Here is an 18,569-nt window from a genome sequence, read left to right as displayed (position 1 = left end):
ATCAAAGAACTCCCTAAGAAAAAATATCCAGGGCCAGATGGATTTACAAGTGAATACTTTCTAGCATTTAAAGAAAACTAATCCCAATACTAATCAAACTATTTGACAAAATAAGCAAGGAAGGAATTCTACCATATTCCTTTTATGACACAAATATGGTACTATTCCAAAGCCAGGCAGACCAAAAACAGAGAAAGAAAACTACAGTCCAATCTCTTTAATGAACATAGATGCAAAAAAAAAAATCTTATTAAATAGAATACTAGTAAAGATTCCAGCAAGTGATCACAAGGGTTATTCATTATGATCAGGTAGGATTTATACCAGGAATGCAAGGATGGTTCAATATTAGGAAAACCATTCACATAATTGACCATATCAACAACCAAACCAACAGAAATCACATGATTATCTCAATAGATGCAGAAAACGCCTTTGACAAAATACAACACTCATTCCTATTGAAAAGACTAGAAAGCATAAGAATAGAAGGGTTGTTCCTAAAAATAATAAACAGTATATATCTAAAACCATCAGCTAGCATCATTTGCAATAGGGATAAATTAGAAGTCTTCCCAATAAGATTAGGAATGAAACAAGGATGCCCATTACCACCTCTAGTATTTAACATTGTACTAGAAACACTAGCAGTAACAATTAGAGAAGAAAAAGAAATTAAAGGTATTAAAATAGGTAATGAGGAGACCAAGCTATCACTCTTTGCAGATGATATGATGGTCTACTTAAAGAATCTGAGAGAATCCACTAAAAAGCTAGTGGAAATAATCAACAACTTTAGGAAAGTTGCAGGATATAAAATAAATCCACATAAATCATCAGCATTTCTATATATTTCCAACACAATTCAGCAGCAAGAGTTATAGAAATTCCATTTAAAACCACCCTAGACAATATAAAATACTTAGAAATTTATTTGCCAAGACAAACATAGGAATTATATGAACACAACTACAAAACACTTTCCACACAATTAAAATTACATCTACACAATTAGAAAAACATTAATTGCTTAGGGATAGGATAAGCTAATATAATAAAAATGACAATTCCACCCAAATTAATTTACTTATTCTGTGCCATATCTATCAAACTACCAGGAAACTTTTTTGCTGAATTAGAAAAAAAAACAAACAAACTATAACAAAGTTCATTTGGAAGAACAAAAGATCAAAAATATCAAGGGAAATAATGAAAAAAATGTGAAGATCTTGAACTGTACTACAAAGTAGTGGTCATCAAAACAATATGGTACTGGTTAAGAGACAGAAAGGAAGATCAGTGGAATAGATGTGAGGTAAATAACCTCAGCAAGACAGTATATGATAAACCCAAAGGGCCCAGCTTTGGGGACAAAAATACATTATTTGATAAAAACTGCTGGGAAAATTGGAAAACAGTACAGGAGAGATTAGATTTAGATCTACATCTCACACCTTACACCAAGATAAACTCAGAATGGACGAATGACCTGAACATAAAGAAGGAAACTATAAGTAAATTAGGTGAACACAGAATAGTTTACTTGTCAGCTCTATGGGAAAGGAAAGATTTTAAGACCAAGTAAGAGTTAGAAAATATTACAAAATGTAAAATAAATACATTTGATTACATTAAATTAAAAAGGTTTTGTACAACAAAACCAATGCAATCAAAATTAGAAGGGAAGTAACAAATTGGGAAAAAATCTTTATAACAAAAACCTCTGACAAAGGTCTAATTACTCAAATTTATAAGGAGCTAAATCAATTGTATAAAAAAATCTAGCCATTCCCAAATTGATAAATGGGCAAGAAACATGAATAGACAATTTTCAGATAAAGAAATAAAAAATATCAATAAGCACATGAAAAAGTGTTCTAAATCTTTTATAATTAGAAAAATGTAAATCAAAACGACTCTGTGGTACTACCTCACAGGTAGCAGATTGACTAAAATGACAGTAAAGGAAAGTAATAACATTGGAGGGGCTATGGCAAAATTGGGACATTAATGCATTGCTGATGGAGTTGTGAATTGATCCAATCATTCTGGAGGGCAATTTGGAACTATGCCCAAAGGGCGCTAAAAGATTGTCTGCCCTTTGATCCAGCCATAGCACTGCTGGGTTTGTACCCCAAAGAGATCATAAGCAAAAATACATATACAAAAATATTCATAGCTGTGCTCTTTGTGGTGGCAAAAAATTGGAAAACGAGGGGATGCCCTTCAATTGAAGAATGGCTGAACAAATTGTGGTATATGTTGGTGATGGAATACTATTGTGCTAAAAGGAATAATAAAGTGGAGGAATTCCATGGAGACTGGAACAACCTCCAGGAAGTGATGCAGAGCGAAAGGAGTCGAACCAGGAAAACATTGTACACAGAGACTGATACACTGTGGTACAATTGAATGTAATGGACTTCTCTACTAGCAGTAATGCAATGACCCTGGACAGTCTGCGGGACTTATGAGAAAGAGTGCTATTCACATCCAGAGAAAGAACTGTGGGAGTAGAAATACAGAAGAAAAACAACTGCTTGATCACATCGTTTGATGGGGATATGATTGGGAATGTAGACTCTAAGGGATCACCCTAATGCAAATATTAATAATATGGAAATAGGTCTTGATTAATGATACATGTAAAACCCAGGGGAATTGCTTGTTGGCTACTGGTGTAAAGATTAAAATTCTGGGAAACTGAGGCCGGGAGAAATTAGTTTCTCTCTGCAAGGAGTATTAATTTTTTGAGGCTTATTGAAGATTAAGGATTAAAGAAAATACAGGATAAGAAAGCACATGTCTAGGCCCAGGGGCCTAGACAACCTCACCTACATTTTGAAAAGAGCCACATCTGCTTGCAAGCGGAAACAGGAAAAAGGGGCCCTGCCATGGGGGGAGAACCTTTAAATAATCATTTGCTCTCAGCCCAGGTGAGAATTCAGTGATATTACAAAGCATTCTGGGGAAGTGGAGCAAGGAATTCTGGGGATTGAAGCCCTGGATTCAAGTCCATTTTTACACTGTGGGAGGGAGATGAAGGGAGGGAAAGAACATGAATCATGTAACCATGTAAAAATATTCTAAATTAACTAATTAAATAAAAATGTTCAGATTAATAAATAAATAAAACCTCCATTGTTGGAGTAGGGCAAGGTCAGGGAAAAGAAACAGTTTTGTTCTATTTCCCTCAAACATTCTATACTCCAAAACCAATCCCTCAAGTCAGTAGAATGTTTGAGGAAAATAGAACAAGACTGTTTCTTGTGTTTATGCCCTCAATAAATTAGTTCTTAGATACACATTAAAACATCTAATTAAATTAAACTCACATTAATGTAATCTCCTAGAAACATTTATATTTTCAAATGGGGATGCTAGGTAACTCAAGTAACTCTTTTCAATGACTGAATTTTAGGTAGTTATAAAAAGTAGGAAAACTTCAGGCAATAGAGGGTAAGTCATTTTATTAGAAGTTGTCATTTTAAAAGGTTGTGTAGATTTCTAATACTACATAGCAAACATGAAATAATGAGATTAATACACACCTTCCCTTTTCTCCTTTAATTTCTTCCAGAAAACTTCAGCTCGGATTTCCTCAAAGGAGAATTCCCCAACTCCAGCATAAATCTTCTCCTTACAGCACATCATTTTCTCTTTCTTCTCCTGAGACTCTTGTTGATGACTTTGTACACGCTGCAGGGGATCTTCTTCTTCCTTTCCAGGTTTTCTAGTACTGAGAATATGATTTATGCTGGGTTCAATTTTACAAGGAGTCCTAAAAAGAGGCAAAACAGTTACTATCAACCGGTTTGAAAAAGACCATGACTTGGATCATGGGTTAATTACAGAACATTATGTTATTATTACTGTACATGTTGCCACAAATAATATATTCAGTATACCAATAATTGTCACCAAGAAAATAAAAATATCTAAACATGTAATCAAGACTGTGGTGAAGAAATTAAGGCATTTTCAAAGTTCATCAACTACCACTAAGAATTGTAGCAGGTTCTTCACTGTGGAGGAAGGATGAAAAATATGCCCTACCCTCAAAGAGTTGTCATTTTTCCTAAAGGAGTTTTCTAATGTATGTCATGATATACAATATACAGGCCCAGATGTTCTATACTGTAGCCTAACTCAACATATAGAAACCTGGCTTTAAATTTAAAAAAATTAAAGAATTGATTTACAAAAATATTACATATAAAGATTCAAAAGATAACTTTAAAATCAACTTTACAAAAAAATCATAGAACCAAAGGATCCATTTCAGAGACTAACAACTATGTGAGATTGGTGAGAAGTGATTTCTTGGAAGAGTCTGAAAACTAGACAGTTTATATTAATACATGTTGAAGTTGATAAGAGAGCCACTGAAGAGTCTTGAATGATGATGACTCTGAACAAATAAATTCCATCCCCCAAAATATGAGACAAAGAGATATTAAGCTGAAAGGTTTTATACAAAATGAGAGTGTATCATTGTGTAAAAGCATAGGCATCTAATAATTCTACAGTCAAATTTATGAAGGAATTCACATAGTCTTTACAAAAAGAGATTTTAAAAAAGAACAATGATATGGGTAAATGACTCATATCTATATAAGACTAAAAATGCACTCAGTAGTGAAGCAATGGTTAACAGAAACAAAAAGCACAAATCACCAACAGCCCTTGCTGTCGCTGCCTATGTGACTTAGGATAAGCTAATTAACTTTTTTGATCCTTAAGTTTTCCACATCTATAAAATTATACTTATGGTATTTAGGAATCAATAAATTCCCAATATAAATTACTCCAATAAGCCCCATCCCCTTGACAAGAACTGCTGAGAAATCTGTGAAGCAATATGGCAAAAATTGGGTTGTTAAATATATTACACTACATTCCACAATAGTCTCTGAGAGGCTGTGATCTAAATATAAACCATAAAAGTTAGAGAAGAATGGAAGGATCTACCTTGAACAAACATGATTAAGGGAAGAATGTTTAAAAAAAATAGTAATGACTGTAAAAGATAAAACAGGCAATTTCAAATACATAAAATTACATCATTTCTTCATTGCCAAAATCAATGCATCTAACATGAAAAATAGCTATTCTGGGAGAAGTTGGATAGCTCAGTAGATTGAGAGCCAGGATGGGAGGTTAAAATCTGGCCTCAGACACTTCCTAGCTGTGTGACCTTGGGCAAGTCACTTGACCCCCAATGCCTAGCCCTTACCACTCTTCTGCCTTGGAGCCAATACACAGTATTGACTCCAAGATGAAGGTAGGGGTTTAAAACAAAAAAAAGAAAGAAAGAAAGAAAAAGGAAAAAAGAAAAATAGCTATTCTTAGAAAATGGGGGGGGGGGGGGAAGAATCTTTGTAGCAAATAAAGGTTAGGTATCCAAAATATTCAGTGAATTGGTACACATGTAAGAAAAAAAAACCCATTTCCCAATAAACTTAGAGGCCAGAGAAGGTTTTTGAAAAAGAAGTTGCAAATTCATAACATTCATATGAAAGAATATTCCAAATCATGAAAAAGGCAAATTAGAACACTAATGTTTTACCCCCATGCCACTCAGAATGACAAACATGATGTCTAGCTGTTTTTCTAAGGCAAATTTCTATACCTATTTTGAAAAATAGCCTATACTTTTAATTCATTTTTTTTCATTTCCAGATTCTTTCCTTCCCCTTACCCACTGAGAAAAATATAAAACCCGTTACAAATATGAAGTCATGCAAAAAATTATATTAGGAGCAAATCTTTAACTATATACATGAGAGAGGAAAAAAAGATTCTTAAAAGAACATCAACTATTAGTCATAAAAAATGCTCTCATAACGATTAGACAAATGCAAATTAAAACTGCTCTGAAATACCTACCACCTCTTCACTGGTCTCCTTGACTCAATTCTAACCCACTCTCCACTCAGCTGCCAAGGTGATTTTTCCAGGTCTGCTCATGCTCAGTGAGCACCAGTGGTTCCCTATTTCTTCCACAATCAAATATAAAGACATCTGTTTATGGCATTTAAAACTTTCCATTACTTGGCTCCTTCCTACCTTTCTAGCCTCCTTATTTATATCTTTCCCTCTTCTATATACTCCCGTCGCACCGGGCTACTTGTAATTCCTTGAAAAACAATCCTTACCCATTTCTGTGCCCGTGTTCTGGCTGTCCCTCAAAGAAACTTTCTGCAGGACTTTTCCTATCTCTCCAAATAATACTTCCACCCTTTTCAAATTACCTACCATCTATTCTAAATATACCTTATATATACACAGTTTTTATATTTCCTCTCCCATAAGACTGTGTTTAAAGCCCCAGAGTGGGGCTGGATTGGAACCAGGGTTCCACAGGTAAGGAATGGGGAAAATAGTAAGAGAAAACAGAAAGGTAGAAATAAGAAGGACCTCACCTGAAGATAAGGACAAGGAAAAAGATAAGAATCACAGTCACAATCACAGTGTGGGGTCAGAAGGGACCCAGTGCTGGTGGCAATGGGTTTGAGTTTACTGAAGACTGGTAGATCATTTAAAGGTAAAAACCACAGGAATTACAATCACCCATGAGAAAGGGTAACAAGAATGTAGATAGTACAGCTGGTAGGATAGTGGTTGGGGCAAGATAATGGTTCCAGGAATCATCTTGGGTTCATGGAACGGTCAGCAATCTTGTTATGGGAAACTAAAAGAAGGTGGAGGCAAGGACACTTGGCCCTGTTCTCAGACAGACCCTGAGAATTCGACCTCTGAGGAGAGTTCTCAGATCTTTATCAAAGATAGACCCTGAGATATCAACCTCTGACAAGAATGAATGCTTTTTCCCTTGATCTCCAGAAAGGGAAATGATGAACATCAAGGGCAGATTGAAGCACATTTTTTTCACTTTCTTCTTTTTGGTGTTTTCTTTTGCAACATAGCTAATATGGAAATATTTTATAAAACTTCATGTTTTTAATCACTCACTATCATATTGCTTGACTTCTCAAGGTGAGGGAAGGAAGAAAATCTGGAACTCAAAATTCTAAAAAATGAATGTTGAAGGGTAGCTAGACAGCTCAGTAGAGAGAGCCAGGTGTAGAAACAGGAGGTCCTGGGTTCAAACTAGGTTCAAGTCCTCAGACACGTCCTAGCTGTGTAAACCTGGGCAAGTCATTTGACCCCAGTTGCCTAGCTTTTACTGTGGAACCAATACACAATATTGATTCTAAGGTGGAAGGTAAGGGTTTTTTTTGTAAGGTTAAAATTTTTTAAAAATGTAATTGGGAAATATTTAACAAAATGAATTAAAAAAAAACAAAACAAAGAATGTATGATCCTTGGGGACAAGGACAATTTTTTATCTTTCTTTGTATTCCCAGCCCTTAGAGTAACAGCTAAAACATAAGGGCTGAATAAATGCTGATTCAGATAGGTCAATGCATGAGCTGAACTTTGAAGGGAATTAGGGATTTTATGAAGCAGGTGAGGAAGGGGTTACGCAGTCCAAGCATGGTGGACAGCTTATGCAAAAACAGAGATAAGGGATGGACTGTCATATATGAAAACTGGCTAGGAGTTTGGCTGGCCTCTAGAGTACATAAAGGGCAATACAATAATGTTTAATAAATCTGCAAAGACAGGTCTCCTTGTCAGATTATGAAGGGCTTTATGTGTCAGACAGAATTTGCATTTTATTCTAGAGGCAAGAAGGAACATTAGAACTTTTGGAAGGAAGCAGCGACAGTTAGACCTGTGCATCTAAAATTTCACTTTGGAAATTGTGAAAAATTGATCATAAAGGGGAGAGAATGCTCATTGATTTAGAGGACTACTAAACAAATTGGTACATAAATTTACTAGAAAGCTACTGTACAGAAAAAACACATGAAAAATTCAAGAAAACTTAGTAGGACTTGTATAAAATAGTGCTGAGTGAAATACACAGAAGCAGGGCCATTTACATATCTACTACAACAGAACCACTCTAAAAGACATCATAACGCGGATCAATGTAGGGAGTTTGGGATTGATCTTCCACATGGCTTTGGTAACCCACTACCAAGGCATGCCTCTCTCAAGGAAGGTGTGGAATAAAGCATTTATTACCAGACATGAACAATGTGTATTTGTTTTGCTTAGTCAAACAAAGGCACTATTTGTCTAGCTATATTTATTTGCTCTGGAGGAAAGGTTTATTGATGGTAGGGGCAGGAAGTAGAGATTCTAGAAAGTGATAGCATTCTTTTTTTTATTAAAAGGGATCAATAAAACACAAATAAAAAATCAAATGAGATGGTTAGACTATATGATCCAAAGTCCCTTCCAGCTTTAATCTATGATGCACAAATTCCTTAATAATCAGAGAAATAGTCACACTCAGATACCACCATCTCAAATCCACTTGAATGACAAAAATGTTAAAAAATTATAAAAATCCCATATTGGTATGTCTCTGTATTCCCTTTGACTAGACAAATATTCTTGGAGAAAAATATACCTCTTCCTCATTATCCCCCATTAGGTAAAAGTGAGATTTTAGATTCTGCACAGTAGTTTGAAGATCCTCAAAGATCTGCAGTTGAAGAAAAACATGGAAAGTTAAGTTGGATCCAAGTAATCAGTGTATGTCTCAAGGAATAATCTAATGAAGGCAGAGTTTTTCGCCATGTTAAAATGAAATTCCAAATGTGGAATTTCTTACATTCCATTCTAATGATTGCAAAGTTAGCAATTTCTCTCTGAATGGGGTACTGATCTCATATTGATTTCAGAATTACCAAATTAAGGGATTAATAGGATCTAAGCAGTAGTCTCAAAGTATGGATAATAACCCATATCTATGTTTCTTTGATCAAAGAAAGAAAAAACTATTTCTTTGAGAACCCTTAATAAGGGAAGCTGTTGCTTTTTTAAAACATTTTTTTTTGCATCAAATATCTCTGAAAAATGTCTCAAATCAAAGGGAATTAACACATAAATATATACATTACAAGAGTTATTGCCCAGAATAGTAGTCAGGAGAGGCACAATTCTAAAAGAATTGCAAAGATGACCAAACATAATATTACTCCAAATCACTAATAAGAGATAGATAAATCAATACAACTCTGAGGTTTCACCTCACATAAAGAAAATTAATAAAGACAGCAAAAGATGGAAAAGTCCATTGTTGAAAGGACTATAGAAGACAAGCAAAGGTGTTATTAAATATATTAATACGTTGTTGCTAAGTACAATGATACATTGTTGGTGGAGTTGTGAATCAATTTAGCAATTCCAGAAAGCAATTTGGAATTATGCTAAAAAACAATGCCTAAATAGTGACACATTCTTTGATTCAGAAATCCAATATATACTTCAAGGAGGTTCAAAACAAAAAGAAAAGTATTACATACATCAAAATATTCAAAACAGGTAAAACCTCAACAAATTATTTTTTGTGGTAATAATAAGTAGAAATATGCATTGATTTGGAAATGACTAAACAAAACATGCCACATAAATATATTATTAATGTGCTTTAAGAAAGGACAAATGGAGGCAACTAGGTGGCTCAATGGATAGAGAAGCCAGGCCTGGAGCTGGGAGGTTCTATGTTCAAATCTTGCCTCAAACACTTCCAAGCTGTGTGACAACTCCAAATGCACTATTCTTCCTTGAAACCAATACTTGAGCATTGATTCTAAGAAAGAAGGTACGGATTTAAAAAAAAAAAGGACAAATGAAAAATTCACATTATCAAAGACTTATGTGAACTGATGCATAGTGAAGCAAATATTAGGAAAAACATAACATCAATGCTAAAAAAATCAAAAGGCAACTTAAATGTTAATTATAATGATCAAATCTAGTTCTAGAAAAGAATTGAGAAAATACATTTCCCGTCCTTTACTGCATAGGAAAGAGTCTTTTTATCAGGGAACACTTCATAAACTATGTATGAAGTCAATATACTGGTTGGTATTGATAAATTATTTTTTCTTCTTTTTGAAAAATTTTGTCATAAGGGTGGACTTGGTAGTGAAAGAAGGAAGAAAGAGTATGTTTGCAAACAAATGTGACAAATGCAAAGGGCATTAATGCAAAATAAACATCATCATCATCATCTTTTCTTTGAGAACCTTAATCCTTTAAGACCAAAAAATACCAAAATAACGTTAAGCTTGAATGCTGGAGGGGATATGGCAAAGTAGGGACATTAATTCATTGCTGGTGGGGTTGTGAATTGATCCAACCATTCTGGAGGGCAATTTGGAACTATGCCCAAAGAGCAATAAAAGACTGCCTGCCCTTTGATCCAGCCATAGCACTGCTGGGTTTGTACCCCAAAGAGATAATAAGGAAAAAGACTTGTTCGAGAATATTCATAGCTGCACTCTTTGTGGTGACCAAAAATTGGAAAATGAGGGGATGCCCTTCAATTGGGGAATGGCTGAACAAATTGTGGTATATGTTGGTGATGGAATACTATTGTGCTAAAAGGAATAATAAAGTGGAGGAATTCCATGGAGACTGGAACAACCTCCAGGAAGTGATGCAGAGCGAAAGGAGTCGAACCAGGAAAACATTGTACACAGAGACTGATACACTGTGGTACAATCGAACGTAATGGAATTCTCCAGTAGTGTCAATGCAATGTCCCTAAACAATCTGCAGGGATCTAGGAGAAAAAACACTATCCACAAGCAGAGGACAAACTGTGGGAGTAAAAATACCGAGGAAAAGCAACTGCTTGACTACAGGGGTTGAGAGGACATGTCTGAGGAGAGACTCTAAATGAACACTCTAATGCAATACCAACAACATGAAAATGGGTTCGAATCAAGAACATATGTGATACCCAGTGGAATCACGCATTGGCTATGGGAGAGGTGGTGGGAGGGGAGGGGGGAGGAAAAGAAAATGATCTTTGTCTCCAATGAATAATGTTTGGAAATGACCAAATAAAATAATGTTTTTTTAAAAAAAAAACTTTAAGCTAAAAAACAAACTGAATTTAACTAAAATTAAATAGGTAGGTATTCAAGATAATTACAATAAGGGAAATTATAAGAACCTGATTATCATTTGTTAAATTATCAAAAGCCTTGATTAGCATAGCCTGTATACTTAATCAATATTTCCTCATAGTAAAAAGCTAGTCTGTACAATTCAGAACCTAAGAAATTAAAAACAGTTGAATTTTGGTAGCTACTAATTAATAAAAGTGGAGCCTTTCTTTTAAAACAAAATTATTATCCTTGACTCTCCTGTGTAAATAAGGTTTAATTCCTTAAAAATGGTTCTTCCCCACTGAGATTAGTGTTCCTATAGTATGTATGGGTATAAAGAAGCCACCCAAATGAGCTAATGAACCTCACCCCAGAATAAGAGCAGTCCCTACTACTTACTAATTCCTACTTAGTCGCATCTGAGAATCAAACTCACATGATCTGTTGCTGTGCTGACTCTTCTACATATGGGATAAAATTTGGTAGCGTAGTTGGCCCAGTGGTCACAGAAGATGGATTACTACGAAGCTGTTAGAGAGTGAAGCAGGAAAAAATTAAAAATGAACAGATATACTGGCAGTAGCTCTTTCATCAAAAATATTTTCAAGTATTTCTGCCTACCCTATTGAGAAGAGGGCAGAGAATGAAAATGCTAAGGCATTTCCATTCCTTTCTCCAATCTCAATCTCTAGGCCCATTGGCAAATTCAGTCTGTGTGTCCTTACCTGGCCTTTGGTCCAAGGTCCTGCCTGTAGCTCATTCTCTTTGGCCCTACGAACAGGTGGTGCTTTCCACGGTTCAGCTGTAACCATTGGCAGCTCTGTTCTAGAGGCTCCATCAGCATTTTCATCAAAAACAGCAAATTTGGACCCACCTACTATCTGTTGATTAACTGGATTTTGAAGGCTTCGGCCCTGGTTTACAGCTAGGAAAAAAACGGCAACTTGGTATATTTTCAATAATTAATCATAAACTTAATAACTAAAAGTAAACAATGAAGACATTTTCATTTTGATTAACTATATCTGCAGAGTTTTTTACCTCATTTTAGAGTCAATACTGTGTATTAGTTCCAAGGCAGAAGAGCCATAAAGGGCTAGGCAATTGGGGTTAAGTGACTTGCCCAGGGTCACAGAGGTAGAAAGTATCTGAGGCCAGAGGACCCTCCTGTCTCTAGGCCTGACTCTCAATCCATTGAGCCACCTAGCTATCTCCTCTGCATAGTTTTAATAAAGTAACAATGATTTGCTTGCTTTTTGTCCTAGTCTGATCTCTTCTGACAAGAATATTCACAAAGTTCTGTTGCTTTATTTATTATAGTCATAAGCAATATGTATGCTATTATTCTAATTATGGAAAAGTTATTTTTTTGTAGAAAATAGAACATTTTATATAAAAACTATTATCTGCTCATAAAATAGATAAGAATATCTATTTTCAAAATTTAAGATATTCCACCTTATAGCTGTAAGCAGTTAATTAGCAAACAATTAAAGATGGAAAGGCCCCACCCCCAACCAATCAACAAATTAATTTATACTTTTTTAGCATATCAATTCCATAAAGAGATCACATAGCCCCTCCAGGGGAGCTCCTCTTTTATGCTCTAAAGTCCTGGGTTGAAATCTAAGCCATTTTTCTGTCAATAACAATACAGAGGTCTTGTCTAGTTATTCTTCATCTGTTCAAGACCCAAAATTAGTTTTTGCCCTTTTTCCTTCTCTGGGTTCGGGGGGAGGGGGGGAAATCTGTTTTTTAAACCTGTCTTCATGTAGTAATTTTCCATTCTTCACTGATTCTCATGATTTTCTTCTGAATTTCATGAGTTCTTTATGCCCCTCAAATTAGAAATCTTAGAACAAAGTGAATATGACTACTTGAAAAGGGACTTGATGCCTTTGCCAGTGCTGAGCATAGACACATTAATGTATCATCACTATCAGTTTAAAACCCAAAGCTTGATTGCAATGGCACAAAGTTCCTGGCCAATATTATTATGGACCACTATGTCCTTCCTTTGCCCTCAAATGCTGTACTGTTCTAACATGACCAATAAGTTCCAATTTATTTTTGTTGTCAGAATCTCTTCCTATGTCATCTTGCCCTTACCTGTTTCTCCTGATTCATGCCAAGTATTACTCATAAGACTCTGTGATGTCCTGCTTACCCTTAAGAGCACCTCCTACTCGATTAATGGGAACCTTTGCTATTTTTTTCCCTTTGCTTTTCAGATCAGCTAAGGAACTTCGCTGAGGTCCGGAAGCCTCAGGGACATCATCTTCTTCCTCTTTTTCAAGTGCCATCATAGTGTGCCGAGACACACGAAACTGGAACTGCCTGAAGAGAATGGACAATGATTTGAAATAGTGTACAGTGCCATGGGAAGAGTGGGGATCCTGGTAGGGTCATTTCCCCCTTCTCTGGATCTTAATTTCCTCATCTTCAAACTGGGGAATTAGATTAACTAAAACCCTTTCCAGGACTAATTTCATGACCTGTAGATTTCTGTTGTAGCTTCCAGAATAATGATAAGATGCCCAGAACTGATAAGATCTAACCTAACTATCCTATTTACATATGATGAAACTCAGAGGAACTGATGTACTCCAGTTCATGAAACAAGTGGTAGAAATAGGATTTGAACCCAGATGCTGGGTTCCCCATCCTTGATACTTCATTGCCTACCTTTGTGCTTTTTCACAGACTCCCCCATAACTAGATGACCTCCCTCTTCATCTCTGCATCTTAGAATCCCTAGCTTTCTTTAGGGTTTTCCAAGAGGATTTTTTTTGTTCAGTCATTTTGCAGTTGTATCTAATGCTTCATGATCCCATTTGGGGTTTTCTTGGCACAGATCCTGCAGGAGTTGGTCATTTCCTTCTCCAGCTCATTTTACAAATAAGAAAACTTAGGCAAACGGGGTTAAGCAGTTTGTCCAGGGTCACATTAGCTAGTAAGTGTCTCAGGTTGAACTCAAGAAAATGAGTCTTCCTGATTCCTTTATTCATTGTGCCACCTAACAGCCTTCACCTTGAAGAAGCTTTTCCAAATTTTCTTAGTTGTTAAGTGTTTTCTCCTTCCTTCTCCTCAAATTATCATCTATATACACAGCTGCTTACTTGTATCTCTCAGTAGAAAAGTTCCTTAAAAGTAAAGACCATTTTTCATGTTCTTTTTGGATCCTTAGCACCTACTACAGTGCACATAACAAGTGTTAAATCAGTATTTGTTTCACTGGATGGTGTTGCAACCATATCACAAGAGGGACCATCTGAAGTATGGGCATTAAACATATCCAAGATGTTCTCTACTGGGGACTGTCTTGTATAAGCAAAAAAACACTAGCTCCTTACCAGTACTTCATATAATTTAAACACTAGTCATCTCCATTTTATCAAGATGGTAGCTTACCGATGATGAGATTGCAGTTTCTCCAGCGGTTCAGCCTTGCACTGAAATCCTTCTTGGAATATCAAATCTGCTTTCTTATAGTTTTCTTTAGCCTCATATTCTTCAGCCCATGAAATGTAGAACTGGGCAAGAGAAATGCCAATTCCTTGGCTATGTAAGTAACTATACATGTCCAAAGGTTCATTGCATAAACGTCCCTGCAATAATTACAACATTTTAAGTTGGCTTTAAAAAAAGCAATCAAATTTTAATAATGCATCAAGCTAAAGACACACAAGTCAAAAATTAACCTAGAAAAATGATTTAGAATATATCAGACATTGCGCAACTAATTAGGCTAACCTGAGAATCAGTTAGGTCTAAACAAATATTGGATGTAAAAGGATTAATAAGATAAAAAGCCTTCCATTTAGGATCCTGCCACTACCAGCTTTTTTCTTCATACCACAAAAGCCAGCTGGATTGGACAGGGAAAAGAGCAATTGCTAGTTTATCTGACTCAAGTAACGAACCTTTAAAAAACACAGGAGAGGCAAGAAGAAAGTAACACAAGGTATTTTTTTTTTGGCTTATTTTTAATGAGGCAAGAGGGAGGGAATAGCTAAACACTTTTCTCAGTAGGTAGTTAGTAAAAGTATTATTATTCCCTTAGGATAATTAAGCAAAGTGAAGCAAAATGAATACTAATAAATGGCAGAACTGAGGCTCAAAACAGAGAAGTCTTTTGATTTGTGAGAAGTATTACTTCCATTATGACACATTATCCCCTTGCATGGCTCTGAGCAAAACTACTTTTCAAACAACCACAAAAATACAATTATCAGGGCACCAACTAGGTGGCTCAGTGGATAGAGTCAAACCTGGAGACCAGAGGTCCTGGGTTCAAGTTTGGCCTCAGACACTCCCTAGTTGTTTGATCCTGGGGAAGTCACTTAATACCAACTGTCTAGCGTGCCAGCCCCACCTCCCCCATTAGAGTGAGGTGCCTGCCTTCCACCCCCCAAGAGTCAGAATGCCCAGCCTTGCCTACCTTACCCTCCCCCCTACCCGCTCCACTCCCACTTTACCCCAGACAAGGGAAAGAGGAAGCACTCCCATTGGCTGCTGGGCAGAGGGGTGGGGGAAATGAGGAATGTCCTCAGGTACAAGAAGATGGTGGAAGGAACAGCCCCACCCTGAATCCCTCTGACATTCTAATAATGAACTCTGGCAGGTGATTGCATGCATGGCCAGAGGGCTCTGCTTGTCCTTTTAGGCACCCAATCCACAGGTCAACCATCACAGGGCTAGCCCTTATCTCTCTTCTGCTTTTGAACTGCTATGTATGACAAAACAGTTGGCTCACTTGCCCACAGCTAAAGCTCAGTATTCTTATACTGCATACCTTACTGTCCAGAATAGTCTATGCTCCTATGACCTTGGTAGTATTCTATCATTCCAGCTTTCCATACTATTTACTACACTGCTCTGTAAAAATCCACTCTCTATTTAATCTCATTTCAGCAATGTATTTCTTTTGTTAATTATCAAGATATTTCACTTCTCTTGTCCTCCAATGGGGAAAAAAAAAACCAAAACGCTTCTAATAAACCAGCAACATATTTCTAAGTGAAGAAAATTCTGAGTACACTAAGCAAAAAAAGACTCCTATACATGAAATTATATTTTACTCTTTTTAACATTATTTTATTGGGTCATTTCCAAACATTATTCATTGGAAACAAAGATCATTTTCTTTTCCTCCCCCCCTCCCCTCCCACCACCTCTCCCATAGCCAACGCGTGATTCCACTGGGTATCACATGTGTTCTTGATTCAAACCTATTTCCATGTTGTTGGTATTTGCATTAAAGTGCTCGTTTAGAGTCTCTCCTCAATCATATCCCCTCAACCCCTGTAGTCAAGCAGTTGCTTTTCCTCGGTATTTTTACTCCCACAGTTTGTCTTCTGCTTGTGGATAGTGTTTTTTCTCCTAGATCCCTGCAGAATGTTTAGGGACATTGCATTGGCACTACTGGAGAATTCCATTACGTTCGATTGTACCACAGTGTATCAGTCTCTGTGTACAATGTATTCCTAGTTCGACTCCTTTCGCTCTGCATCACTTCCTGGAGGTTGTTCCAGTCTCCATGGAATTCCTCCACTTTATTATTCCTTTTAGCACAATAGTATTCCATCACCAACATATACCACAATTTGTTCAGCCATTCTCCAATTGAAGGGCATCCCCTCATTTTCCAATTTTTGGCCACCACAAAGAGTGCAGCTATGAATATTCTTGAACAAGTCTTTTTCCTTATTATCTCTTTGGGGTACAAACCTAGCAGTGCTATGGCTGGATCAAAGGGCAGACAGTCTGTTATTGCCCTTTGGGCATAGTTCCAAATTGCCCTCCAGAATGGTTGGATCAATTCACAACACCACCAGCAATAAATTAATGTCCCTAATTTGCCACATCCCCTCCAGCATGCATTACTTTCTTTACTGTTGTTAGCCAATCTGCTAGGTGTGAGGTGATAGCTCAGAGTTGTTTTGATTTGCATCTCTCTGATTATAAGAGATTCAGAAGACTTTTTCATGTGCTTATTAATAGTTTTGAATTCTTTATCTGAACACTGCCTTTTCATGTCCCTTGCCCATTTATCAATTGGAGAATGGCTTGATTTTTTGTACAATTGATTTAGCCCTTTGTAATTAAACCTTTGTCAGAGGTTTTTATGAAGACTGTTTCCCAATTTGTTGCTTCCCTTCTGATTTTAGTTACATTTGTTTTGTTTGTACAAAAGCTTTTTAATGTGATGTAGTCAGAATTATTTATTTTACATTTTGTGACTCTTTCTAAGTCTTGCTTGGTTTTAAAATCTTTCCCTTCCCAAAGGTCTGACATGCATACTATTCTGTGTTTGCCTAATTTACTTATAGTTTCCTTCTTTATATTCAAGTCATTCACCCATTTTGAATTTATCTTGGTGTAGGGTATGAGGTGTTGATCCAAACCTAATCTCTCCCACAGGGTCTTCCAATTTTCCCAGCAGTTTTTATCAAATAGTGGATTTTTGTCCCCAAAGCTAGGATCCTTGGGCTTATCATATAATTTCTTGCTGAGGTCACTTGCCCAAAGGATATTCCACTGATCCTCCTTTCTGTCTCTTAGCCAGTACCAAATTGTTTTGATGACCACTGCTTTATAATATAGTCTTGAGATCTGGGACTGCAAGGCCCCATTCCTTTGTATTTTTTTTCATTATTTTCCTGGATATCCTTAATCCTTTGTTCTTCCAAATGAACTTTGTTATGGCTTTTTCTAAATCAGTAAAAAAATTTTTTGGAAGTTCAATGGATATGGCACTAAATAGATAAATGAGTTTGGGTAGGATGGTCATTTTTATTATATTGGCTCGTCCTACCCATGAGCAGTTAATGTTTTTCAAATTGTTCAGGTCTAGTTTTAGTTGTGTGGAGAGTGTTTTGTAATTGTGTTCATATAGTTCCTGAGTTTATTTCGGGACATAGATTCCTAAGTATTTTATTTTGTCTAAGATGATTTTGAATGGTATTTCTATTTCTAGTTCTTGCTGCTGAGCTGTGTTGGAAAAATATAGAAATGCCGATGACTTATGTGGGTTTATTTTGTATCCTGCAACTTTGCTAAAGTTGTTGATTATTTCGATTAGCTTTTTGGTTGAATCTCTAGGATTCTTTAAGTAGACCATCATGTCATCCACAAAGAGTGATAACTTGGTCTCCTCCTTGACTATTTTAATGCCTTCAATTTCTTTTTCTTCTCTAAGTGCTACTGCTAGTGTTTCTAGTACAATGTCAAATAATAGAGATGATAATGGGCATCCTTGTTTCACTCCTGATCTTATTGGGAATGCATCTAGTTTATCCCCATTGCAGATGATATTAGTTGATGGTTTTAGATATATACTTTTTATTATTTTTAGGAACGACCCTTCTATTCCTATGTTTTCTAGTGTTTTTAATAGGAATGGGTGTTGTATTTTATCAAAGGCTTTTTCTGCATCTATTGAAATGATCATGTGATTTTTGTTGGTTTGCTTGTTAATATGGTCAATTATGTGGATGGTTTTCCTAATATTGAACCAGCCCTGCATCCCTGGTATAAATCCTACTTGATCATGGTGAATGACTCTTCTGATCACTTGCTGGAGTC

General features: G+C 36.2%; 1 protein-coding gene across 5 annotated transcripts in view; it reads right to left on the bottom strand.

Annotated features, from left to right (window-relative positions):
• The window catches only part of BUB1B (BUB1 mitotic checkpoint serine/threonine kinase B), an 87,512-nt gene that overhangs the window by 50,170 nt on the left and 18,773 nt on the right, over positions 1 to 18,569 (bottom strand). For all 5 annotated transcript variants that reach the window (XM_056810257.1, XM_007480038.2, XM_007480039.3 and 2 more), the window contains exons 5-9: positions 14,394 to 14,590; positions 13,150 to 13,319; positions 11,708 to 11,907; positions 11,419 to 11,510; positions 3,552 to 3,781 (exon numbers count right to left, since the gene is read on the bottom strand). In XM_056810257.1, coding sequence (XP_056666235.1) covers positions 3,552 to 3,781; positions 11,419 to 11,510; positions 11,708 to 11,907; positions 13,150 to 13,319; positions 14,394 to 14,590 — 889 coding nt within the window. The remainder of the gene's footprint in view (positions 1 to 3,551; positions 3,782 to 11,418; positions 11,511 to 11,707; positions 11,908 to 13,149; positions 13,320 to 14,393; positions 14,591 to 18,569) is intronic.

This window comes from Monodelphis domestica, chromosome 1, assembly GCF_027887165.1.
Source record: "Monodelphis domestica isolate mMonDom1 chromosome 1, mMonDom1.pri, whole genome shotgun sequence".
NCBI classification, from domain to species: domain Eukaryota; kingdom Metazoa; phylum Chordata; class Mammalia; order Didelphimorphia; family Didelphidae; genus Monodelphis; species Monodelphis domestica.
The sequence above is the reverse complement of the archived record's forward strand: the minus strand, read 5'-3'. Positions and strand labels throughout refer to the sequence as shown.